General features: G+C 36.8%; 2 protein-coding genes across 6 annotated transcripts in view; one reads left to right on the forward strand and one right to left on the reverse strand.

Annotated features, from left to right (window-relative positions):
* CCDC146 (coiled-coil domain containing 146) overlaps window positions 1-26,432 on the reverse strand; it is a 142,253-nt gene that overhangs the window by 67,973 nt on the left and 47,848 nt on the right. The gene's annotated exons all lie outside the window — the stretch shown is intronic.
* On the forward strand, window positions 19,787-26,335 carry FGL2 (fibrinogen like 2). The gene is made up of 2 exons (XM_004007820.5): window positions 19,787-20,495; window positions 22,656-26,335. Exons 1-2 carry the CDS (start codon window positions 19,880-19,882, stop codon window positions 23,363-23,365), a joined length of 1,326 nt encoding a protein of 441 aa, XP_004007869.2. The 5' UTR covers window positions 19,787-19,879; the 3' UTR covers window positions 23,366-26,335.

Below are 26,432 nucleotides of genomic sequence, written 5' to 3' on the forward strand. Positions count from 1 at the left end.
CCAAATTAGTCACTAGAATTTTTGGAACTTAAATGCCCACTCCTAGGTATATACCCTAAGGAAATCAAAATTGAAAAAGGCACATGCACCCCAATGTTCATTGCAGCACTATTTAAAATAGCTAGAACATGGCAGCAATCTAGATGTCCATTGACAGATGAATGGATAAAGAAGCTGTGGTACATATATACAGTAGAATACTACTCAGCCCTAAAAAGAAATGCATTTAAGAGTCAGTTCTTAAGAGATGGACAAACCTAGAGCCTGTTATACAGGGTGAACTAAGTCAAAATGAGAAATGTAAATATCAAATACTGACACATATATATGGAACCTAAAAACATGGTACTGATGAATTTATTTTCAGGGCAGCAATGGAGAACAGACCTGTGGACATGGCGGGAGGGAAGGAGAGAGAAGGTGAGATGTATGGAGAGAGAAACATGGAAATTTACAATACCATATGTAAAATAGATAGCCAGTGGGAATTTACTGTGTGACTCAGGGAACGCACACAGGGCTCTGTGACTGGCTGGAAGGGTGGGATGGGGAGAGAGCAAGGAGGGAGGTTCAGGATGGAGGGGACATGGGTGTACCTATGGCTGATTCTTGTTGATGTAGGTCAGAAAGCCACAAAATTCTGTAAAGCAATTATCCTTCAATTAAAAAAATTTTAAAAAGAGTACCCTAAAAAAGATTGTAAAGTGCCATTAGAATAATAAGTTATTTAAATTTTTTAAGAGGAGGACTTTTAAGTGTCCATTTTCCCTTTCAGATTTAAGATGCATTCTGGTCTATGGTATTTAAACAGTAGCACAGCACCAGAATAGGAGCCATATCAATGTAAAGAGGAAACATTTTGCTTATGGATAGGTTCAAGTCACTGCAAGGAAAAGGTGGAATCCATTAACACATTATATTGTAAGAACTAATCAAAGATTTTGGGGAAAGATATAGCTAGGCTTCTATCTCACACTTTAAAACAAATCCTAGAGTAGTAAAATTAAAACACAAAAATTAAAACCATAAAAATTAATAGAAAATACACATGGCCTTTAGATGACTGTAGTATTATGAAGGAATCATAAGGAAAAGATTAATAGATATAAAAATGAAACATCTAAAGACTTCCATATATTTAATTACCACAAATGAAATTCAGATGTCAAAGTTGAAAAAAAAGTATGCAAATATTTGATATACAAGTGGTTAATAATACAAGTCTACTTTAAAAAGAACAAATAAGGTTTTACAATTAAAAGAAAAATATCATGTTAGAAGAATGAAGATCATAAAAATATAAGTCACTTATCCCAAATGACTAATAATTATATGAAAAATTGCCTAATTATACAAACCCTGTGACAAAACAATTCTACTCCTTGATAAATGCCCACAGAGGTGCATGCACAGGTACACCAAGAGACAAGAATGTTGAAGTTGCATTATTAGTAATACATGAAAATTGGAAACTACCACTGGCCATATATTAGATAAATAATATTGGTATGACCATGCAGTGGAAATAGACATGCAAAAATATGAATGAGTCTCATAGATATAACATGGAGTGAAATAAACTAAACACAAAATAATTTATAGGATTCTGTTTATATCAAATTTAAAAATGGGTAAAACAAAAGTATGGTGATTAGGGATTCATGCTGAGGTGGTAAAACTGTTAAGAACAAAAAGAAAGTATTATCATAAAAGTCAGGACAGTGGCTACTACAGGGTAAGTGACAAGTAGGAGGGGAATTTGGGGGAGCTGGCTTTTTTTTTTTTTTTTTTGCCTTGGATGGTGGTTGAGTATTTGATTTGAATTGTAGCTCTATATTTTGGACACTTTATGTACACTTCAGACTTTTAAAAGATTAAAATCTATGTAGAAGATGGTCTAATTTTTTTTTAAGTTACACACATATATATATTTTTAGAAAGGTGATTTGAAATATCTGAAAATGTTAATAAAAGTAGCATTACACTGTACTCAACAACAACAACCAAAAATCCAAAATGGACAAAGGATCTAAATAGACATTTCTCCAAAGAAGAATACAAATGGTCAATAAGCACTCAATATCACTAATCACAAAATAAGAATGAAATACCCCTTCACATCCAATAGGATAGCCATTATCAAAAGAACAGAAAATATCAACTATTGGCAAGAGTGTGGAGGAATTGGAACACCTATGCATGGATGATCAGAATATAATATGGTACAACCTGATGTGGAAAACATTATGGCAGTTCCTCAAAAAGTTAGAAAACAACGCAAATGTCCATCAACATATCGGTAGATAAGATATATAAATATAGTGGAATATTCAGTTCACTTCAGTCTCTCAGTCATGTCTGACTTTTGACAACCCCATGAACTGCAACACACCAGGCCTCCCTGTCCATCACCAACTCCCAGAGTTTACCCAAATTCATGTCCATTGAGTCGGTGATGCCATCTATACATCCCTTGTCATCCCCTTCTCTTCCTTCAATCTTTCCCAACATCAGGGTCTTTTCCAATGAGTCAGCTCTTTGCATCAGGTGGCCAAAATATTGGAGTTTCAGCTTCAACATCAGTCCTTCCAATGAACACCCAGGACTGACTTCCTTTAGGATAGACTGCTTGGATCTCCTTGCAGTCCAAGGGACTCTCAAGAGTCTTGTCCAATACTACAGTTCAAAAGCATCAATTCTTCAGTGCTCAGCTTTCTTTATAGTCCAACTCTTCATATCCATACATGACTACTGGAAAAACCATAGCCTTGACTAGACAGACCTCTGTTGACAAAGTAATGTCTCTGCTTTTTAATATGCTGTCTAAGTTGGTCATAACTTTCCTTCCAAGGAGTAAGCGTCTTTTAATTTCATGGAGTAATCACCATCTGCAGTGATTTTGGAGCCCCAAAAAGTAAAGTCAGCCACTGTTTCCACTGTTTCCCCATCTATTTGCCATGAAGTGATGGGGCTGGAAAACAATAGAATGGGAAAGACTAAAGATCTCTTCAAGAAAATTAGAGATACCAAGGGAATATTTCATGCAAAGATGGGCTTGATAAAGGACAGAAATGGTATGGACCTAACAGGAGCAGAACATATTAAGAAGAGGTGGCAAGAATACACAGAAGAACTGTACAAAAAAGATCGTCACGACCTGGATAATCACAATGGTGTGATCACTCATCTAGAGCCAGACATCCTGGAATGTGAAGTCAAGTGAGCCTTAGAAAGCATCACTATGAACAAAGCTAGTGGAGGTGATGGAATTCCAGGTGAGCTATTTCAAATCCTGAAACATGATGCTGTGAAAGTGCTGCACTCAATATACCAACAAATTTGGAAAACTCAGCAGTGGCCACAGGACTGGAAAAGGTCAGTTTTCATTCCAATCCCAAAGAAAGGCAATGCCAAAGAATGCTCAAACTACCACACAATTACCCTCATCTCACATGCTAGTACAGTAATTCTCAAAATTCTCCAAGCCAGGCTTCAACAATACGTGAACCGTGAACTTCCTGATGTTCAAGCTGGATTTAGAAAAGGCAGAGGAACGAGAGATCAAATTGCCAACATCCGCTGGATCATGGGAAAAGCAAGAGAGTTCCAGAAAAACATCTATTTCTGCTTTATTGACTATGCCAAAGCCTTTGACTGTGTGGATCACAATAAACTGTGGAAAATGCTGAAAGAGATGGGAATACCAGACCACCTGACCTGCCTCTTGAGAAATCTGTATGCAAGTCAGGAAGCAACAGTTAGAACTGGACATGGAACAACTGACTGGTTCCAAATAGGAAAAGGGGTGCATCAAGGCTGTATACTGTCACTCTGCTTATTTAACTTCTATGCAGAGTACATCATGAGAAACGCTGGACTGGAAGAAACACAAGTTGGAATCAAGATTGCCAGGAGAAATATCAATCACCTCAGATATGCAGATGACACCACCCTTATGGCAGAAAGTGAAGAGGAACTCAAAAGCCTCTTGATGAAAGTGAAAGTGGAGAGTGAAAAAGTTGGCTTAAAGCTCAACATTCAGAAAACGAAGATCATGGCATCTGGTCCCGTCACTTCATGGGAAATAGATGGAGAAACAGTGGAAACAGTGTCAGACTTTATTTTTGGGGCCTCCAAAATCACCACAGATGGTGACTGCAGCCATGAAATTAAAAGACGCTTACTCCTTGAAAGGAAAGTTACGACCAACCTAGATAGTATATTCAAAAGCAGAGACATTACTTTGCCGACTAAGGTCCGTCTAGTCAAGGCTATGGTTTTTCCAGTGGTCATGTATGGATGTGAGAGTTGGACTGTGAAGAAGGCTGAGCACTGAAGAATTGATGCTTTTGAACTGTGGTGTTGGAGAAGACTCTTGAGAGTCCCTTGGACTGCAAGGAGATCCAGCCAGTCCATTCTGAAGGAGATCAGCCCTGGGATTTCTTTGGAAGGAATGATGCTAAAGCTGAAACTCCAGTACTTTGGCCACCTCATGTGAAGAGTTGACTCATTGGAAAAGACTCTGATGGTGGGAGGGATTGGGGGCAGGAGGAGAAGGGGATGACAGAGGATGAGATGGCTGGATGGCATCACTGACTCAATGGACGTGAGTCTGAGTGAACTCTGGGAGTTGGTGATGGACAGGGAGGCCTGGCGTGCTGCGATTCATGGGGTCGCAAAGTGTCGGACATGACTGAGCGACTCGACTGAACTGAACTGAACTGATGGGACTGGATGCCATGATCTTAGTTTTCTGAATGTTGAGCTTTAAGCCAACCTTTTCACTCTCCTCTTTCACTTTCATCAAGAGGCTCTTTAGTTCTTCTTCACTTTCTGCCATAAGGGTGCTGTCATGTGCATATCTGAGGTTATTGATATTTCTCCCAGCAGTCTTGATTCCAGCTTGTGCTTCATCCAGCCCAGCGTTTCTCATGAGGTATTCTGTATATAAGTTATATGAGCAGGATGACAATATACAGCCTTGATGTACTCCTTTTCCTATTTGGAACCAGTCTGTTGTTCCATGTCCAGTTCTAACTGTTGCTTCCTGACCTGCATACAGATTTCTCAAGAGGCAGGTCAGGTGGTCTGGTATTCCCATCTCTTTCAGAATCTTCCATAGTTTATTGTGATCCACACAGTCAAAGTGTTTTTCATAGTCAATAAAGAGAAACAGATGTTTTCATGGAACTCTCTTGCTTTTTATATGATCCAGTGAATGTTGGCAATTTGATCTCTGGTTCCTCTGCCTTTTCTAAATCCAGCTTGAACTTCTGGAAGCTTCTGGTTCATGTATTGCCTAAGTCTGGCTTGGAGAAGTTTGAGCATTACTTTACTAGCGTGTGAGATGAGTGCAGTTGTGCAGTAGTCTGAGCATTCTTTGGCATTGCCTTTCTTTGGGATTGGAATGAAAACTGACCTTTTCCAGTCCTGTGGCCACTGCTGAGTTTTCCAAATTTGCTGATATATTGAGTGCAGCACTTTCACAGCATCATGTTTCAGGATTTGAAATAGCTCAACTGGAATCCCATCACCTCCACTAGCTTTGTTCATAGTGATGCTTTCTAAGGCCCACTTGACTTCACATTCCAGGATGTCTGGTGAGTGTGAGTGATCACACCATCGTGATTATCTGGGTTATGAAGCTCTTTTTTGTACAGTTCTTCTGTGTATTCTTGCCACCTCTTCTAAACATCTTCTGCTTTTGTTAGGTCCATACCATTTCTATCCTTTATTGAGCTCATCTTTGCATGAAACTTTCCCTTGGTAACTCTAATTTTCTTGAAGAGATCTCTAGTCTTTCCCATTCTATTGTTTTCCTCTATTTTTTGCATTGATCACTGAGGAAGGGTTTCTTATCTCTCCTTGCTATTCTTTGGAACTCTGCATTCAAATGGGAATATCTTTCCTTTTCTCCTTTGCTTTTTGCTTGTCTTCTTTTCATAGCTATTTGTAAGGCCTCCTCAGACAGCCATTTTGCTTTTTTTCATTTCTTTTTCTTGGGGATGGTCTTGATCCCTGTCTCCTGTACAATGTCACGAACCTCCATCCATAGTTCATCAGGCACTCTGTCTATCAGTTCTAATCCCTTGAATCTATTTGTCACTTCCACTGTATAATCATAAGGGGTTTGATTTAGGTCATACCTGAATGGTCTAATGGTTTTCCCCACTTTCTTCAATTTAAGTGGAATATTATTCAACCTTAAAAAGGAACTATATTATGATACATGCTATACCATGAACAGGCCTTAAAAGACATTATACTGAGATAAGCCAGATGTAAAGGGACAAATATTGTATGATTCCACTCATATGAGGTACCTAGAATATTCATATCCATAGAAACAGAAAGTAGAACAGTGGTTACCAGGAATGGGGCAGCAGAGAAGGGGGGGCTTATTCTTGAATGAGTACTGAGTTTCAGTATGAGATGATGAAAAGGTCTGGATATAGATGATGGTAGTGGTTGCATAGTAATGTGACTGTATTTAATGCCACTGAACTCTACACTTAAAAATGATTAATATACTGAATTCCATGTTATGAATATTTTACCACAATGAAAAGTGATAGAAAAAAAAGACTTAAAAAAAGAAAAAAAAATGGTGGGAATGTAGATGTCGTATACATTTCTATATTTTCTTTTTTTCATTTATTGAGGTATAGTAACAGTTGATTTATAGTATCATGTTAGTTTCAAGTGTTCAGTATAGTGATTCAAATTTTTATAGATTATGCTCCATTTAAGATTATAGGGTATTGGCTGTATTCGCTGTGCTTTATGACATACCCTTGTAGCTTATTTATTTTATACATCATAGTTTGCCCCTCTTAGACCCCTACCCCTATCTTGCCCCTCCCCTTTTCCCTCTCCCCACTGATAACCAGTAGTTTGTTTTCTTCTTGTGAGTTTGTTCCTATTTTGTTTTATTTGTTCATTTCATTCTTTTTGTTAGATTCCATGTGGAGGAAATGCTTTCAGCTCTTCACCCATGAATATGATGTTAGCTGTGGGATTATCATATATGACCCTTATTATGTTAAGGTATGTTTTATCTATATTCATTTTCTGGAGAGTTTTATGATACATGGATGTTGAATCTTGTCATATACTTTTTCTACATCTGTTGAGATGGTCATATGATTTTTATTCTTCTATTTGTTAATATGGCATAGCACATTGATTTGCAGATATTGAATCATCCTTGTATCCCTGAGCTAAATCTCTCTTGATCATGGTATATGATCTTTTAAATATATTTTTGAAATTGATTTGCTAATATTTTGTTGAGAACTTTTGCATCTATATTTGTTATTGATGTGTGTATGTGTTGTTGATATTGGCCTCTAATATTCTCTTTGCATGATTTTTGTGTAATTTTCTTATCTTTGTGGGGATTTTGTCTCAGGGTGATGCTGGCATTGTAGAATGAGTTGGAAGTGTTCCTTCCTCTGTAATAATTAGGGACAGTTTGAGAAGGATAGGTGTTAACTCATCTCTAAATATTTGGTATACTTCACCTGTGAAGCCAAGTGGTCCTGGACTTTTGTTTCTCGGGAGGTTTTTTTAAAAATCATTTATTTATTTATGGTTGTACTGAGTCTTTGTTGCTGTTCTCAGGCTTTCTCTAGTTGCAGCAAGTGGGGGGCTGCTCTTTGTTGCAGTGTGTGAGCTGCTCATTGTGGGGGCTTCTCCTGTTGTGGAGCACAGGCTCTAGGGCCTGGGCTTTAGTAGTTGTGGCAGCTGGGCTCAGGAGCTGTGGCTTGTGGGTCTTGGAGTGCAGGCTCAGTAGCTGTGGTGCACTGGCTTAGTTGCTCTGTGGCATGTGGAATCTTCCTGGACCAGGGATCAAACCCATGTTCCCTGAATTGCCAGGCAGACTTATCCACTGTACCACCAGGGAAGTCCTGTTGGGAGTTTTAAAATTATTAATTCAACTGCATTAGTTCTAACTGGTCTGGTCATATTTTCTATTTCTTCCTACTTCAGTCTTGGTAGATTGTACATTTATAGGAATTCATCTATTTCTTCTCGGCAGTCCACTTTATTGGTATATAATTGTTCTTAGTAATCGCTACTGCTTCTCTGTATGTCCGTGGTGTTGGTTGTAACTTCTCCTTTTTCATTACTGATTTTATTGTTTGAGGCCCCCTTTTTTCCTTGATGAGTCTGGCTAAAGGTTTATGAATTTTGTTTATCTTTTCAAAGAACTATTAGTTTCCTTGATCTTTTCTATTTTTTAAGTCTCTATTTCACTTATTTATGCTCTCATCTTTATGAGTTCTTTTCTCTTACTAACTTTGGGTTTTGTTCCTTTAGATGTAAGGTTCTAGTTCTTTTATGTATAAAGTTAGGTTGAGATTTTTATTGCTTCCTGAGAATTTCTGCATTTTCTAATTTTTAAAATAATGAACAAGCATTACATTTATAATCAGAAATTTTTTCTATGAAAAGAGATTAAAAAAAATTTTTTTTCACATGTCTTCTAGAATGTAGCTCTGGGCAGGGTAAGGGATAAGATGTCTTTAAAAAATTATTATTCTAAGAACTTATATTCTAAGCCAAACAACACAAACAAGCATAAAAAAACAGATGGAAAATTGTAGCAATGGATTATGTTTTATATAATTAAATATTGTAGCAATGGATTATGGATTAAATACATATGTATATGTAATATATACATAAAAGTATAAGAGAAATTGAATCATATAGCAAGACATGTGAATAGCTCATTTGGTAACTCCCAGTTATTTTGAAATATAAGGAAACTATTGCTTTCTAAAACCCCAGAAGCATTTAACTAGGAAAGTTTTAATATGGGTGGACTTTATTTTTGTAGCATGTTTTTCTAGTCTAGCTACAAATTAAGGGTACTGTAGAGATCAGTTTAGAGTAGATGGTGTGGAATTGGGAGACTTCAGCGCCTTGGTCAGGCGTGGGCAGGACATTTAGATGTTTTGAGACCTCCTTGCTCATCTGTAAAATGAAGCGGCTGGTCTTGATAACATGTAATGTCATTTCCTGAAGTTTTACAGCATTAGAAAAGTGTGAAATAGTTGTTTAACATTAAAGTTCATTTACTAAACTAAATGCAGTTTGGTTTAGATATTTTATAATAATTACTGGATACATATCTAGTATATTCAACTTCCACCTGATAATGTTCTTATTCTGTTTGCTATAGTACTGGTATTTTAAAATATGAAAAATTCAAGAAATCACAGTAAATTAAATTGTTATGAAAGCAAATAGCTCCACAGTAAAACTCCATTAAACATTGGAAATTGGGTATGTTGGCTAAAAATTTACATTGTTTGTAAAGTAAAGCTGTTTGGAACTTCTATGTCCTAAAAGTTTATTTAACTTCATTTATATCAATGTAATAATACAATCTGAAGCAATTATTAACACAACTGCCCACTGTCAAAATGATGGATAAAGCATTTATCTTTGATGCCCTAATGCTTGAATGCAGTCATGTCCTCTAACTTTGTTCTTCCAATATCCATTCGGGAAAAGAAATCCTATAAAATTAGCTTTACATATGGACTTAATATCTTCTTTAAACAAAATACTCTGGTACAGACCCCACCATAATTCAATTTCTCTCCCTCTTTCCCCCTTAGGTCTCTTTTCTTTGTTTCTTTGTCATCTTTATCCCACCACCTTCATCTCTCTGGGCTCCACTACGTTCCTCTGCACTATATTTCTGTTTTCTGTGTTTGGGTGGGAATTAGCAGGAAAATTAGAGAATATGGGCCACATAATAAGCAGGAGATGTTAGCTAGCTGTGGAGCAGGGAGGAAGAGCAACTTAAACTCAGCCTAGATTCTCCAAGTCAGGCTAAACCCCTCTTCTGGGTCTTGCCTTAGAAAAGAGAAAAGTAAAACCCCCCAATCCACATGCTTGTAGTTGCTAAAGAACAACTTCTTCCTCCATGCCCCTACTGTTTCATAATGCAGAATCAAAGATAAAACAGGAGGGACAAAATAGGGAAAACAGCATATATAAAAGCAAAAAGTTTTAATATGTTTACCTTCTATGCACTTATATTTTCAGTGCTACAACTGTATCTTTCGCAGAATCCATACTTTACTGAATTAATAAACCTATGCTCATTAGGGCTTCTCAGGTGGCACTAGTGGTAAAAAACCACCTGCCAATGCTGGCGACATAAGAGACGCAGGTTCAGTCCCTAGGTTGGGAAGATCCCCTGGAGGAGGGCATGAAACACAACCCACTCCAGTATTTGTGCCTGGAGAACTCCGTACACAGAGGAGCCTGGTGGGCTACAGCCCATAGGGTCCCAAAGGGTCAGACATTACTGAAGCAACTTAGCATGCACATGCTTATTAGAGTAAAATTTAGACCTAGGGAAGCTATACATGCCGTTTGTATAAAATATGGTTTTCTTTTTAAAATCCCTTTCATTCCAAACACTTGTTTTTCTCTGCTTTGTATATGGATCATTTTGGAGTGGTAGCAGTTATGGAAGTGGGTTAAGACGCAGAGAAATAAGCCTAATAAAGAAAAGAAAAAGTTCTCTTCTCTGCCAGGCAGTGTATATCCAACATAGCCATCATTATATACAGACACTGTGCAATCTTTGTGGTCTAATCTGAAAAGAATGACTCTAAAAGTGGCTACTTTCAGAGTTAGGGAAGGGAGAGGCCAATGCCATGGCATTGAGGCAGGGAGTTGAGGGGTGCAAAAGACCTTAGTGAGCTAGTGTGCTTACTGACCCCCTGTCTAAGGCCAAACATGCTGTCTTGGCCCAAGGCTGGCTCTGGTTTGAACTACTTTGCAGCTTAAAGCTCCGCAAAGTGAGAAATGGGTCTGTTTTTTCACTTTTGTCATCCCCAGGGTTAGTACTGAGCACGACTCAATAAATGGAAAATAAGGACTCACTGAATGGAGGAATAACTGAAATGAAGTAGATCTTTATATTTTTCATCAGAATTAATGATTTAATCAAAAGACCATCTGCACTTATAACTTTCTTTGCTATTACATGGCTTCTAATTAATAACTTTTAGTCATAAACTATTACACCTGAAAAGGACCTTGAGCTCTCCAATCTGACTTCATATTACAGATGAGGAAAAGTGACAAGAAAGTGGGAGTTTGCTCAGTAAGATCATGGGTTTCTGGACTACCACCCTAAGGCTCTTTTCACCCTGTCATGTCATGATGTTTTTAAGATGATGATGGTAGTAAAAATGGAAACTTACTTTAAGCCTATGTTTATACCATAACTGACCACAACTTATGCATCTATTTTGTCATCTTTTTGTGCAACAATTGTTAAAGCTGAGCTTTAATATATATATAAAGTATCAAAACACATGCCATATCATTTATACATGTAAACATGATTGAAATAAATACACAAGCAGAGGAAGCTGTGGTAAATACTGGTGGACACTTTAAAATAAGCAAAAGAAGGGCCAAGCAATTTTACATTTGTTGATAATGATCAAAAAATGGTTTCCTACACTCTGAATTTTTCACTTCAAACAATAGGATATGACTGAAATCATAGATAACATCAAGCCAACAGCAGAGAAAGAAACTCAGTAAGATAGACTTTATCTCAGAATGCTATGGTTTGAATTATGTTTAAAAAGATTTACTTAGAAGAACTTGGATGATATGTCATCGGTGTGTTCAAATGTTTACTATTAAATTACTACATTTACTCCATTTCATAAATTTTCTTTAGTTACTAGCACAGTGGAAATCAGCTTAAAATGAACATTTATTGAGAATTCATACATGAGATGTATTTCATAAGATAAACTTGAGTCTTTTAAAAACAAGTTTTGAAGAAAATAAAGAACAAGCATTCAAAAGATATATGTTCAACATGAAATTATTCAAGTGGCATGGAATTAGTTTAATAGTTTTGCTTTTCCATAATAATTTAATTGTTTAAGATGCACACTATATTTATGAACGAACTGAAACAAATTCCTAAGCTAAATTTTATTATTCAGTTTAAATTTATATAACTATATAATATAAATGATATTGCATGATATTATATATAGTTATATAAAATATAATTAGACATATGTAAGGACTGATGCTGAAGCTGAAATTCCAATACTTTGGCCATCTCATGCAAAGAGTTGACTCATTGGAAAAGACCTGGATGCTGGGAGGGATTGGGGGCAGGAGGAGAAGGGGATGACAGAGGATGAGATGGCTGGATGGCATCACTGACTCGATGGACATGAGTTTGAGTAAGCTCCAGGAGTTGGTGATGGACAGGGAGGCTTAGCGTGCTGCGATTCATGGAGTCGCAGAGAGTTGGACACAACTGAGTGACTGAACTGAACTGAATATGTTATATATTATATAAATTCATATTTATATATTATTTGTAAATGCCTAGTAAAAACAAAACAAATAATACCCTAAGGAACACAAGTGATAAAACAGATAAAACCAAATTAACCCTTAACTTGAAATGGCTATATAGACATTTCCAAGAATTTAAAGCCTTGGATTTTGTAACAATATACAGTGAATCTTAATTATTCATGTACTGTGTGTTTGCAAATTTGCTTACTTATTAGAATTTATTTGCAACCTGAAGATAATACCTGTGGGCTTTGGGGACCATTTGCAGACACGTGCAGGGCCGTGAAAAGTTTGAGTTGCCCAACACGTACATTCCCAGCTAAGCTCAACACTGTTGTCTTGTTTCAGCTCTCATACTGTAAAAAAGTGTTCTTTCTGTGGTCTAAGTGCCATGTTTTTCAACATGTTTGTGTGTGTGTGTGTGTTTTTATTGATGTTTTCACTATTTAAAATGGCCCCTGAGCATAGTTTTGAGGTGCTATCAAGTGTTCCTCAGTGCAAGAAAGTTGTGATATACCTTAAGGAGAAAATACATGGGTTAGAAAAGCTTCCTTCAGTCATGAATTATTGTTCTCTTGGTCATGAATTCTGTGTTAATGAATTAATAATATATGTTAAATAAGATGTCTTTAAACAGAAACATTTAAAATAAGGTTATATATTGATCAGTTGACAAAAATATTATGACCAAAGAGGCTCATAGAGACCTAACCCTATATTTCCCCTAGGAGCAATGGTTTGGTATTTGCTAATTCAGTGTTTGTGGTGACTTTAGAAAATATAACTACCATAAATTATGAGAAACAATGGGAAGACACACAGAAAACACAATTTCATTTCTTTAATGATTTCCTCCTTCAGTTCAGTTCAGTTCAGTTCAGTCGCTCAGTTGTGTCTGATTCTTTGCAACCCCATGAACCACAGCACACCAGGCTTCCCTGTCTATCACCAACTCCCGGAATCCACCCAAACCCATGTGCATCGAGTCGGTGATGCCATCCAGCCATCTCATCCTCTGCCGTCCCATTCTCCTCCTGCCCTCAATCTTTCCCAGCATCAGGGTCTTTTCAAATGAGTCAGCTCTTCGCATCAGGTGGCCAAAGTATTGGAGTTTCAGCTTCAACATCAGTCCTTCCAATGAACACCCAGGACTGATTTCCTTCAGAATGGACTGGCTGGATCTCCTTGCAGTCCAAGGGACTCTCAAAAGTCTTCTCCAACACCACAGTTCAAAAGCATCAATTCTTTTGCGCTCACCTTTCTTTATAGTCCAACTCTCATCCATACATGACTACTGGAAAAACCATAGCCTTGACTAGATGGACCTTGTTGGCAAAGTAATGTCTCTGCTTTTTAATATGCTGTCTAAGTTGGTCATAACTTTCCTTCCAAGGAGTACGTGTCTTTTAATTTTATGGCTGCAGTCACCATCCGCAGTGATTTGAGGAATATAAAAGGAAACTCAAGATCAATCTCTAATATAAGATACAAAAATATATTTTGTTTCCTCATTGATTATATGAAGATTTTTAAGTCTCTGGAAATTTAGAAAAATGACAGCAAAATTAGATGCCACACCCCATGGATATCTTGGATCCTCATGATCCCCTTCTTGGTGTGGGATACATAATAAAGAGATTTTGTTGATAAGGTATTGACAGATGGACATTCCAAGACTCCCATGGAATATTCCAGTTTCATAAAATTCTCATCTGAGAATCCCTGGATACCCCCTGAAGAGAGGCTATTAGTTCATCAAGTGATTATATGTTCTGTAGTCTTATAAAGAGTGGACCTTTGGATATTTCTGTTGATCCAGAACCCCTCTAAGGACCCACATAGTGGATCTTTCATGGTAGGTCCATGCTGGAGGGATTCCTAGTCTAAATCGCTTCATCTATGCTAGTGTGAAGTACTTGCAAGACATAACAAAGAACCTATCAACTGTTATTCTAGCTTTAACCAGAATCAGGCAATTCTTGATCTCTCTGTGGGTTGCTGAAATCAGGCTTTTGTTTAAATGAGATATACAATGAACCATGAGATATACAATGAACCTTTAAGGAGTATTAAGATAAACAGTATTTATTGTTGACATTTCAATTCAAGTAGTTTAAAAAGTGAAAGTATTAATATTTATCACAAAAGCATGCACTCCCTAAAGAACCATTTAATGAGTCAGAAACTACAAATATGTTAAATTAATAGGTGTAATATCAACAAAGGGATCTCAACATAACAAAAATAATAATTATTAAATTTACTTACCCCCTTTGATAAAAATAGAAACATAAAGGGTTTCTTTATTTAAAAATAAAATGTATTAAGGGAAATGAAAATGTGCTTTTGGAATCTGATCCAGATACCGTAAATGCAGATCCCTTTTGAATATACTTTGCATAAAAAAAAAGAAAAGAAGTTTGAATATGTTGTGAGCATCGACTGATGAAAGCACTTTTCACTTTTATAAAAACATATCTTACTACTTTAAAATTCCAACGTATATTGGTGTTAATTTGCTTAGATCTGAAAAGCAGGTGGGCGTAATGTGTCAGTTTTATGTTGAGAGTGGATGGAAGGTTCTGACTGCCATCATCGGTAGATGACTCTAGGAGTCAGGACAGGCTGAGCATGAGAAGGTCCAGAATGGTTTCCCAGCAAGAGGAAGAAGACAGAATCAAGGTCAGAGGGTGGGAATTTTGTGCAAGTTGAGGACAGGAAGTCAGCTCTTAAAGTTTTTGGTCATTTGATGGCTAACGCCTTGAAACCCTCTCCCCTGGTCTTTGTGATACTGTACTCTTCTGGTTCTGATATTTTACAATCCTTTTGGTTCCTGTGCTTTCAAATTGACATCCATTTCCATTTTGTGTTGTTTGTAATACTTAGATATTCAACTGTATATTAGGTATTTCTACTTTGCGTCTTGTCACTCTATTCAAAACAGAAATATCACTGCTACAGTCTCCCCAATTTACTGCTGCCTCTCGACTCTTATCGCCATAACATTACTTAACTTCAGCTGAAGTTGTATTTCATGTGCTTTCTCAACTCTTCCTCTCCTTCCATTTTTCATCCCTTATCAATATTCTGTAGTTTCTATTACTCTTTGCTAAAAATAGCTGCTTCCCAGGTGGCTCAGTGGTAAAGAATCTGCCTGCCAATGTAGGAGACTCAGAGACACAGGTTCTATCCCTGAGTTGGGAAGATCCCCTGAAGGAAATGGCAACCCACTCTAGTATTCTTGCCTGAGAAATCCCATGGACAGGAGGGACAGAGGCAAGCTACAGTCCATGAGGTCACAAAGAGCTGGACACAACTTAGCGACTAAACACACACACACACACACACACACACACACACACACATATAGCTGCTACCCCTTCACCACTCCTTCTGCCATCATGCCACCTTTCATGTGCAATAACATTTCCTACTGGTTTTTAGCAGAAGATTCATTCTTAAAAGTTGTGCTAAAGAAAAAAAAACTGATTCCCATTATCAATCATAATTTTTAAAATGCAGCATATATTATTTAGCTTTGGGCCAGCTATAATGCATGCTAGCAAATGACTGATAATTTTCAGATCCACTTGTCCTGGAACTCTATTTTGATACAACATTTATCAACATCTAGTCACTCACATTCCAGAAAACACACTTGGGAAACAATGACTATTTAAATGGCCTCTAAACTGCTCTCCTTACCTAATCTTTCTCTTTCCAATGCACCTACAGTTTCAATGATTAACTTCTCTCAAATGCATAACTGATTAAATTATTCCTTTGCTCAAAACTTTCAGTGAGTCCCCACTTATCTAAGCAGTAATTTAAGTACCAGGCTCTCCACAACATGGTACCAGTATTCCTTTCCAGTATTATCTCCCTGCCCCCCATATGACAGGATGGCATAGGAGAAAAGACAGGAACTTTGGAATCAGACCAGGTTCAAATTCCAGCTCTGTTGCTTGTTGTTGTTCAGTGGTGTCTGACTATTTGCGACCCCGTGGACTGAAGCACGCCGGGCTTCGCTGTCCTTCACCATCCCCTGAACCTTGCTCAAACTCATGTCCATTGAGTTGATGATGCCATCCAACCATCTCATCCTCTGTAGTCCCCTTCTCCTCTTGCCTTCAATCCCTCCCAGCATCAGGCTCTTTTCTAGTGAGTGGGCTCTTCGCACCAGGTGTCCAAAGTATTGCAGCTTCAGCTTTAGCATCAGTCCTTCCAATGAATATTTAGGATTGATTTCCTGGTTTGATCTCCTTGATGTCCAAGGGACTCTCAAAAGTCTTCTCCAACACCACAGTTCAAAAGCATCAATTCTTTGGCACTCAGCCGTCTTTATGGTCCAACTCTCACATCCATACATGACTACTGGAAAAACCATAGCTTTGATTATACGGACCTTTGTTGGCAAAGTAATGTCTCTTCTTTTTAATGCACCGTCCCTTAAAAAGTGTGAAACTATAGGCAAATCATTTATTTCTTTGAACTCTTTCTCTGCTCATCTGCACATGCAGGAAGTAATTGTGTGGATGGGAGGATGTAGTGAGACAGTATTTGTGAAAGCTTCTTGAACTGTAGCAAACTCTCTGCCCCCATGGGCTATAAATTTACTAGTCAGGTTGAGCCTCTTTTATGCGGTAGTCAGTGTCTGCCCGTGGTAAGTGAACAATAATCTTTTAAAATTAAGAACTCAGAATCCCACCTATTAATGTCAAAAAAATGATTAATAAAGCAATTTTCTGCCTTTATTTTGGGTATTTTCTATGGTCCTGAAGGGACTGGAGCCAGTTCCCAAACATTTTAGGTGAAACTATAACACTGGCCTTTGGCTAAGTGGGGTTTGCAGGTCCCAAGAATCAATAGCAGTGCCTGAAAAGCAAATCCCTGATTCACAGGGATGAAACAAAAGCCCAATGCAAGAGCAAGAAAGCTTTACTTTTGTTAGATTTAGAAAAGCTTAAAAGTGCTTAAGATTTCACTTGAAAGTTCAACATGAACAAAATGCAAAGTCCTCAATACTCCTTCCTAAGAAGGAAAAGGGGATTTATGTTTGGTGTCTGCAGCCTAAGTGCCTGGAATAGTGTCTTGCATGTATGGGATGCTCAGTTGATATAGGATGGGGGGATCCATCTTTTATATGCTCTAGTATACATATCTTAATGCTTGGAATATACAAATCTGAGTATACAGATCTTTAATAAATACTTGACTGGACTTGACTGACTAAATGTGTGGATTAAAAAAATATATACTTATTAAACCCAGCTGTGCCAGGTGTTAGTTGCAGCACACAGGATCTTAGTTCCCTGACTAGGGATTGAACCTAGGCACCCTGCTTTGGGAGTGTGGAGTCTTAGCCACTGTACCACCAGGGAAGTCCCTAAACATGTGGATTTATAGTCAATTCAGTCAAAGGCATTTAATAATGTACCTTAAACTCAACATTGTTCCTATGTATTTCCACTTTTTAAGATATTTTAATCTATTATTTATATTATCATCATTTTTTAAAATTCCCTAATCATTCATTTATTTCTCCCCTCACAATAAGGGAGTGTCACAGCTGGAAAGTAGGTGAGGAGAGAGAAATGAAATTAGGAGATTAAATATATATATTTTAGTCAAAAAGTTAAGAGTGTATCTAAAATTTATTTGAATATATTAAATGGAATAAAGAGAAAAACAAGCTTAATTTTTTAAAAAGCTGGAAGAAGATGGAGGAAAATGAGACCTAAGTGTGTATAACATGTTTGTCAAATTTGTTTGGAAAGAATGTTACATTTTATACACTGCATTTTTCCTTCAGCACTCCAGCACTCAAGGTGTTTATAACTATCATTCCTGTATGAGGGAAGAATAGCCAAACCCCTCCTTCACAGTTACAGGAACCAAGATCCAGCAAAGCTAATGACAGATCCAATAAAAGGTAGATCCAGAGGTAGAATCTAGGTCTCCTGAGTATTCAGGAATAAATACAGTTTGCAAGAGTAAAGTGAAGCCGACACATTTAGAGAACATGAATAGTTAGGTTGAATAGGAGAGTTTGGCTGGGATGAAGGAGCATATAGAAAAAGAATAGGAAATCAGGTTAAAGAAATAAATAAGAGACAGATTACAGAGTACTGCAAATGATAATAGTAAGAATTTAGATTTTTAGCCATAATTTTGAAATGATTTTTAAAGCCATAAAATCCTTTTAAAATAAATCTTCTTTTAGTCGCTAAGTCATACCTGACTCTTTGTGACCCCAAGGACTGTAGCCTGCCAGGCTCCTCTGTGCATGGGAATAGCAACCCACTCCAGCATTCTTGCTTGGGAATTCCCATGGACAGAGGAGCCTGGCAGTACATGGGGTTGCAAAAGAGTCAGACACAATTTAGCAACTAAGCCACCACTACCACCAATAAGAAATCTTGTATGAGATGCCAATATGTAAAACAAATTAAAAGGAAGTGGTTTCTCCAATAAAAGCTGTTCCCACTTCTTGCCCTCAACCTCCCAGGAGAAAAGTTTAAAAACTGTGGAAAAAAAAGTTTGAAAAGTCAGGAATGCAGACGTGTTTGGGGCAAAGTAGTGACATAGTAAGTGGCATGGAGACCAAGTGGAGGGCCCACTGTGGAGGCAGAAAGCACAGAGCTGGGACTGGCAGGGCTGCCAGGAGGAAGGGAAGGCAAAGATGCTCGAGACAAAGAAGGAGCGGAGCACAGACGGGACTAGTTCACAGATTCACTTGGGTGGTTGTGGAAGGACAGCACAGTCACAAAACTGCCGGAGGGCAAAGGAGGAGGCTGCTGGTTTTGATTAAAGACAATGATAGACCTTATAAAGTGTTTTCATCATTTAGACATTTCTCCTACACTGTGTGATGGTCAAAGAGAGAGAAAGCAGAACTTTTTTTCTTGTCTGGGTTTCTTCTCTTTTCAAATAGATTAAACAAAAGTCCACTGCAAGAGTCAGAAAGTTGAGCTTTATTATATTTAAAATTGTGTTTAAGTGCTTGAGATTTCACCTGAAAGCCCAATGTGAAGAAAACTACAGGTTTCTCGATGGCTTATTCCAAAAAGAAAAAAGAACCATATCCATTTTAGTAACATTTCTGTCCTTCACACAAACTAGATAGCTAGCACATTCAATTTTATCTCTAAAAACTATTTTCCCCACTGGGGAGTTAAGTATCATGAAATGATTTACTCCAAATACAATTATTTTCTTGTGCTTCATAAAATAAACAATGAAAGTGAAACTTGTTGAATATGTGCATCTGACTAGCTGCAGGAATTCCAAAGAGGATGATTTTGATCGAAAATAAATAACAGTTTTTGGCAAACTGAGTTTGATGAGGACAGTCTCTTCCTCCGTGTTTCTGAGACTTGTGATGCAAAGAGCTCCCGCCCTTTCCTGAGAACACAGAAAGCCTGACTCAGGCCAGCAGCTGGCCGCTCTTAAAACAGCTCCAGCCCGGCACCCTTCCCTGCTGGGGTAAGTGAGCGCCACTGCAAAGATGAAGCTGGCGAACTGGTGCTGGCTGAGCTCAACTGTCCTTGCTACATATGGTTTTTTGGTTGTGGCAAACAATGAAACAGAAGAAATTAAAGATGAAGCAGCCCAGAATGCCTGCCGGGTGAGACTAGAAAGCAGAGGGAGATGTGAGGAGGAAGGCGAATGTCCCTACCAGGTGAACCTGCCCCCGCTGACTATTCAGCTCCCCAAGCAGTTCAGCAGGATCGAGGAGGTGTTCAAAGAAGTTCAGAATCTCAAGGAAATTGTAAATAGCTTGAAGAAGACTTGCCAAGACTGCAGACTGCAGGCTGATGACAATCGAGACCCAGGAAGAAATGGATTGCTGTTACCAGGCGCAGGAGCCCCAGGAGAAACTGGGGACAGCAGAGTGAGAGAATTAGAGAGCGAGGTGAACAAACTGTCCTCTGACCTTAAGAATGCCAAGGAGGAGATCGATGTGCTTCAGGGTCGCCTGGAGAAGCTGAATCTTGTAAATATGAACAACATAGAACATTATGTTGATAGCAAAGTGGCAAACCTCACATTTGTTGTCAATAGTTTGGATGGCAAGTGTTCATCTAAGTGTCCCAGGCAAGAACAAATACAATCACTCCCAGGTATGTATAATAATGTTTTCTTATCATTTGTTGATGAATGTTATATAACTCAATAGGATCTATAAACATTAACCTGAGAAATTATGTTAAATGGAGGGCAAATTAAAAGTTAAGCCTTTTATTCATCAAGATAGTACAAGGGAAACTATTATCTTTCTAAATGTGACCACAGAAAAGAGATAGGACATAATTACAAAAAAAGTCATAATGAGTTCTGTCTCCATTTTAAAGCACTTTTAAAGATCTTATTTGCTGACACCAGAGCTACACACAAACAGAAGTGGAGAGAAAGTCTTAATGTTTCAGTGACTTTAACTTACTTATCTGTTCACTGAAGTATCTGAAAACAGTAGAGTTAAGGCAGTATTTGTGGTTGTACTCTGTTCTTCGCAAATCAGTTTTTTTTGTAGTTGGGTGATTGCTCCTTATACAGCAACAAGAGACCTTTGAAAGATTTTAGCAAGTAATCTGCAATTAATCCCAAACATCTAGTGGAAATAGGAGATTTTATGGATCAGATAAAAATAGTTATATGGTTTCATGTGTGTGCAAAACTTTTTACTTTGCGACCTAGTGGCACAAAAACTATTTTATGCAGAGTTTTGGCATGCTACTAAGGAAAGGAATATCTTATTACTACTAGAATTCAAGCATATAGTAGTAGAAGCCATCCCCCCCATCCAGATTATTTGAATTAACTTTAATAAATACATGTTAAAGACCACAAACCTAACTACCCACTCTGTCCAAGAACTGCTGGCTGTGGCACTGGTTCCCCCAAACCCTGGTTTTCCGCATGAGTTCCTGGGACCCTTGCTGATGGTCTTCTGAAAGCAATCTCTGCATGAGTGACATTGAAGGGGTGTGGTGCCTGCGGCAGAGATCGCGTTCCTTTGAAAGAAGCACCTCATGCATGCTCCACTCCCAGGGAATCAACCAGTGAAGGTCTTTGGGAGTTTCAAGGACTACTGTTGCTAATACTCCCAGCAGCCTGTATCTAAACGGACCCTGCACATTGCAAGGCAGAGGTTCATGTCGTAGGTGGCATACCTGGGTCTGCATTAGATTGGTACTGCATGGCAAAGTGTAATGACAAGAACAAGATTCTGCTATTTTTCTACTAAAGTTTTGGGGAACTGTCTGAATATTCTGAGTTCTAAATACACATGAATAGATTATTTGTGGCTCATAGTGGCTTGTATTAATGTATTAAACTTGCCTGATCTGGCAAGGATTTTTGTAAAAATTATTTTGGAGTAAATATCTCTAGTGGTTCCTACAGAGCCACATTATTTGATTATTGTATTTATCCTGAATGTAATCACCTATGTTTTCCTTCTAAAAACCGAACATGTGAAATGCTGAATATTTTCCTGGATAATAAATTCAGAATAAGAATATTCATATATTAGTGAAGTTTTTTTTTAACTTGAGCTTCTTTGTCAAGCAAGTAAGATAAATGGAAATGTTGATCAATGCTGTATTTTAGAATTTTAATAAATCATTTGGAATAATCTTGTAAAATGACCTGAAAGTGGAGTATATCAGCCTCTTCAGGTGAAAGGAAATAGAAACCTGTGAGTCCTCTGCATGCATAGATTGCAATTCTAGGAGAGTTGGAATCATCTGAGTTTCAGGACTAAGGAATGAAGTGGTTACAAGGACAAGCTTTGCTCTGTCTTGGCTCTGCCATTTAAAGATCCTATGAAGTTGAGCAAACCACTGATCCTTTTTGAGCCTAAATATCCTTTTTCACCAGCAGATTAGTAATACTACCTACATCATAAAGTTCACGTGCAGATCAACTGTAAAAATGTCACCAAGTCTTTGGCAGAATCTCTAAGACACAGGCAGAGCCCTCACTAAATATCATTAAATTACTAAAACTATCACTTTTATTTCTTGTTGTTATTAGTTGTTGATATTGTCAATATTATTAACCAAGAGGGTGTTAGAGAACTTTGCCTGCTTTATAACATCAAGGTATTGTTCTGAGGCTTTAGTAAGCATTTGCTAAACAGGTTCAAGTAATTTAGCCAAGCAAGGTTTCATTGTCACCATTGATCGAATTATCAAGCTGCTTTTGTGCATATCAAGAATTCTTTAGATGCTTAGTTTTTATTAACAAAATCCAATGCCTTTCTTTTTTCACTCCTTCAGTTCAGCAACATCTTATATATAAAGATTGCTCTGAATACTACACAATAGGCAAAAGAAGCAGTGAGCTCTATAGAGTTACACCGGATCCCAGAAACAGTAGCTTCGAAGTTTTCTGCGACATGGAGACCATGGCGGGAGGCTGGACAGTGCTGCAAGCACGTGTTGATGGAAGCACCAACTTCACCAGAACATGGCAAGACTACAAAGTAGGCTTTGGAAACCTCAGAAGAGAATTTTGGCTGGGGAACGATAAAATCCATCTTCTGACTAAGAGTAAGGACATGATTCTAAGAATAGATCTTGAAGACTTTAATGGTGTCAAACTCTATGCCTTGTATGATCACTTTTATGTGGCCAACGAGTTTCTCAAATACCGTCTACACGTTGGTAACTATAATGGCACAGCTGGAGATGCCTTACGTTTCAGTAAACATTACAACCACGACCTGAAGTTTTTCACCACCCTGGATAGAGACAATGATCGATACCCCTCTGGGAACTGTGGGCTCTACTACAGTTCAGGCTGGTGGTTTGATGCCTGTCTTTCTGCAAACTTGAATGGCAAATATTATCACCAAAAATACAGAGGTGTCCGAAATGGGATTTTCTGGGGTACCTGGCCTGGCATAAGTGAGGCACAACCTGGTGGTTACAAGTCCTCCTTCAAAGAAGTCAAAATGATGATCAGACCCAAGCACTTTAAGCCATAAATCACTAATGCTAATTCTTCTGGGTATTCATTACCCAATAAGGCAATTAATTCCTTCAGCACTTTGGAATATGTTTCAAACTCCTTTTCCATGGCTTAAAATTTATCTCTGAGCAATGGGTTCTTATGCCACATAGCATTTGAAATAAAACTGAAAAATATGCCTTTTAAAGAAGTTCTCTGTCACTATTCTGCTGTTATCCAAATAAACACTTGCAAGCAATTGGTAATATTAAGAGTCCCACATTAGACTTATAATTCTTTTAATTTCTCTTATTTAAAAAGTTTTATATTACTTATATTACTCACTCTAATTAAAAAATAATTGTTTTTTTTCAGCAGGCTAGATTTTACACAAGTGACCTCTATTTTGACAGTGATTTAAACACATTTTTTTCAGGCTATAATTACTTATTTGTCTCTAAATATCCTGTTCGGAGAAGGCAAGGCATCCCACTCCAGTACTCTTGCCTGGAAAATCCCATGGACGGAGGAGCCTGGTAGGCTGCAGTCCATGGGGTCGCTAAGAGTCAGACACGACTGAGTGACTTCACTTTCACTTTTCACTTTCATGCATTGGAGAAGGAAATGGCAACCCACTCCAGTGTTCTTGCCTGGAGAATCCCAGGGACAGTGGAGCCCAATGGGCTGCCGTCTATGGGGTCGCACAGAGTCAGACACGACTGAAGCGACTTAGCAGCAACAGCAGCAAATACCCTGTTCCTCATTATGAGATAAATTTACTCAATTTATAGCATTTATGGCATTTTAGTTTCCAAGAAAGGAGAAATATATATAATTAAACCTGCTCATGTACTATTTGTGAAATGTAAAATTTTATCATTGAAAATATTTTAAAATGTGATAGTATAATGTCCCTCCAAAAAGCATTCAGAAAATTAATTTAACCTTAAAGACTATGATTTAAAGGTAATTTTTTTATATTTTATAACTCTTTAGATGTTTGATCATAAAAACTGCTTTAATATAAAAAATATCTTCCTTTGCTCTAATGCATAATAGTTGTTAATTTAAGACTGCTCACTGCTGTGCGAAACTACTGGTAAACTTCCTTTTGGAGAAGTAGGTGTGGCTAAGGAATGAAGCACTTATTTAGAGGCTATAACATTCTGAAAGCCAATTTTAGATCCAAAGCATTAATATTATTAAGTGATTCACTTTACACAAAGCTAAGTTTATATGATAAATAGGTAAATCTTCATATTTATAAAAAACTTGAATTTTAAATACATAGAAGAGTAGTTCAAATATATATTTCAACCCTAACTGGTGTACTGCTTACTTTGCTATTAGAAGATTCAAACACAGTTGTTTTTTTTTTAAACAAAAGTAGCTAGAACGCTTATAATTCATTAATTCTAAAATGCATATTTAAAGGATTATAAAAATAATTTGTTAAATTTCTCTATTATAAAAAGGAATCATTTCAGAGAGAATAGCAGTATTCTACAGCATGTTTTAAAAATGCTCTAGAATAACATTTGGAAGAATATACAATACTGTATGTGAGTCGTAGTTATACAGTCAATCTTTAATTTCTAGTATCTTTGTCTACTAAGGTAGCCAAGTTTTCAAAATAAATTCACAAAAATGCAGCTTTACCCATTATTTGAAAATAATTGAGAATAGTATCATTAGGTAAGAAGTTAATTTTTCAAGTATTGCCTTTTTATAGATAATTTAAATCAAAAAGCAAGACATTCTTTTAAAAATATATAATGTACAAAGTTCAGGCAAACATAATGAAAGATTATGTTATTATTAATAATTATTAAAATGCCAAGACAAGGAAAATGCAAGTAGAATTAAGTGATTACCAAAATGTAAGATATCATTGTAGATTTCAATGACTTCATATCTCTCAATTGGATACTAAGTGTAAATGTTGTAACTAATTTATTCTTTACTTCTCTCTCTTTTCTGTTTTTTTACAAAAAGGCTAAGATTTTGATATTATACAATATAATATTTCAGATAAAGGCATTTTTACTTGCTATATGTAACTACTAACATGTGTATAAATTTAGGCAAATTTCTGAGATGAAAAATAGATTCCTTAAAAAATACAGTTCTAAAAAAAAATAGCTTACATAGCAACTATCCATTGATTTTAATAGGATGCAGGTATCATTTCAGGAGAATTTGGCAAATAATTCATTAATCTACATAAATACTCCAAAACCTATCTTTCTACCTTATTCAAATAATCAAAATTTTATTTTCTATTATATATTTATGGTACCTTTCTAATAACAAATTCAATAACATAGAAATTCCTTTTTGAAGTCAGTTCATGTCACTTATAAAATATATTTTAGATTTTTATAATCTTTAGCATATTGATGGGAATAGATTCTATTTGAGAGAGTTTTTTGCCCTAGCAAAACTATTCACTAATATAATGAGCTAATGTTCACAAATATGGATTGACTACTAACAAATATTTTAGAGTCTTGTCTTGGTTCCATTTTAATGACTAATATTTGTTATCTGAGGTAACAAATTATTTCTTTTTTTTTTTTTTAACAAATTATTTCTGAGCTTTATCATACTTTGAAAATATTGACTAAGATTAGGTCTTTAGAAATTCCAAATGGAATTGGTTCACTAATCACTGAGAAAAAAAAAATCAAATTTTTCTGATAAGTAGTAATGCTCCAAATGAAATGATGACACATTTATCCAATAAATAAAGAGCTTAAATATACAAGACAAAAGAAATCTGAGTAACAAATTTGCTGCTCCTTATTTTTGAATGTCTACCCAAGGAAAGGGTAGAAGGTTTAAAGGTAAAAAGTGATGAATAATAGTGTCATGATAAGCCTTTGTTTAGAATTCTTATTTTCCTTTATGTATAAAAGGAAATGTTTTTATGTTTATATAAAACATAAAAATAGGTTCATGTTTTATGTCTCTTAAAAACATTGTAAAATAAAAGATTTAATCATCACATCTATTTATTTCTTCAATTTGGAAACATTAAGTACTATTGTTTGTAAAATTTCTATATATTTACTCTTAGTTGAAAAGTTGCATAATGTTTACCT

The sequence above is a fragment of the Ovis aries genome, chromosome 4 (genome assembly GCF_016772045.2).
Source record: "Ovis aries strain OAR_USU_Benz2616 breed Rambouillet chromosome 4, ARS-UI_Ramb_v3.0, whole genome shotgun sequence".
NCBI lineage: Eukaryota > Metazoa > Chordata > Mammalia > Artiodactyla > Bovidae > Ovis > Ovis aries.

What these genes read in the sequence shown, in the direction of transcription:
- FGL2 (XM_004007820.5), top strand. Translation starts at nt 19,880, where the DNA reads ATGAAGCTGGCGAACTGGTGCTGGCTGAGCTCAACTGTCCTTGCTACA. An exon ending in ACAAATACAATCACTCCCAG is followed by an intron (nt 20,496 to 22,655) that starts GTATGTATAATA and finishes TCACTCCTTCAG; the next exon opens with TTCAGCAACATCTTATATAT.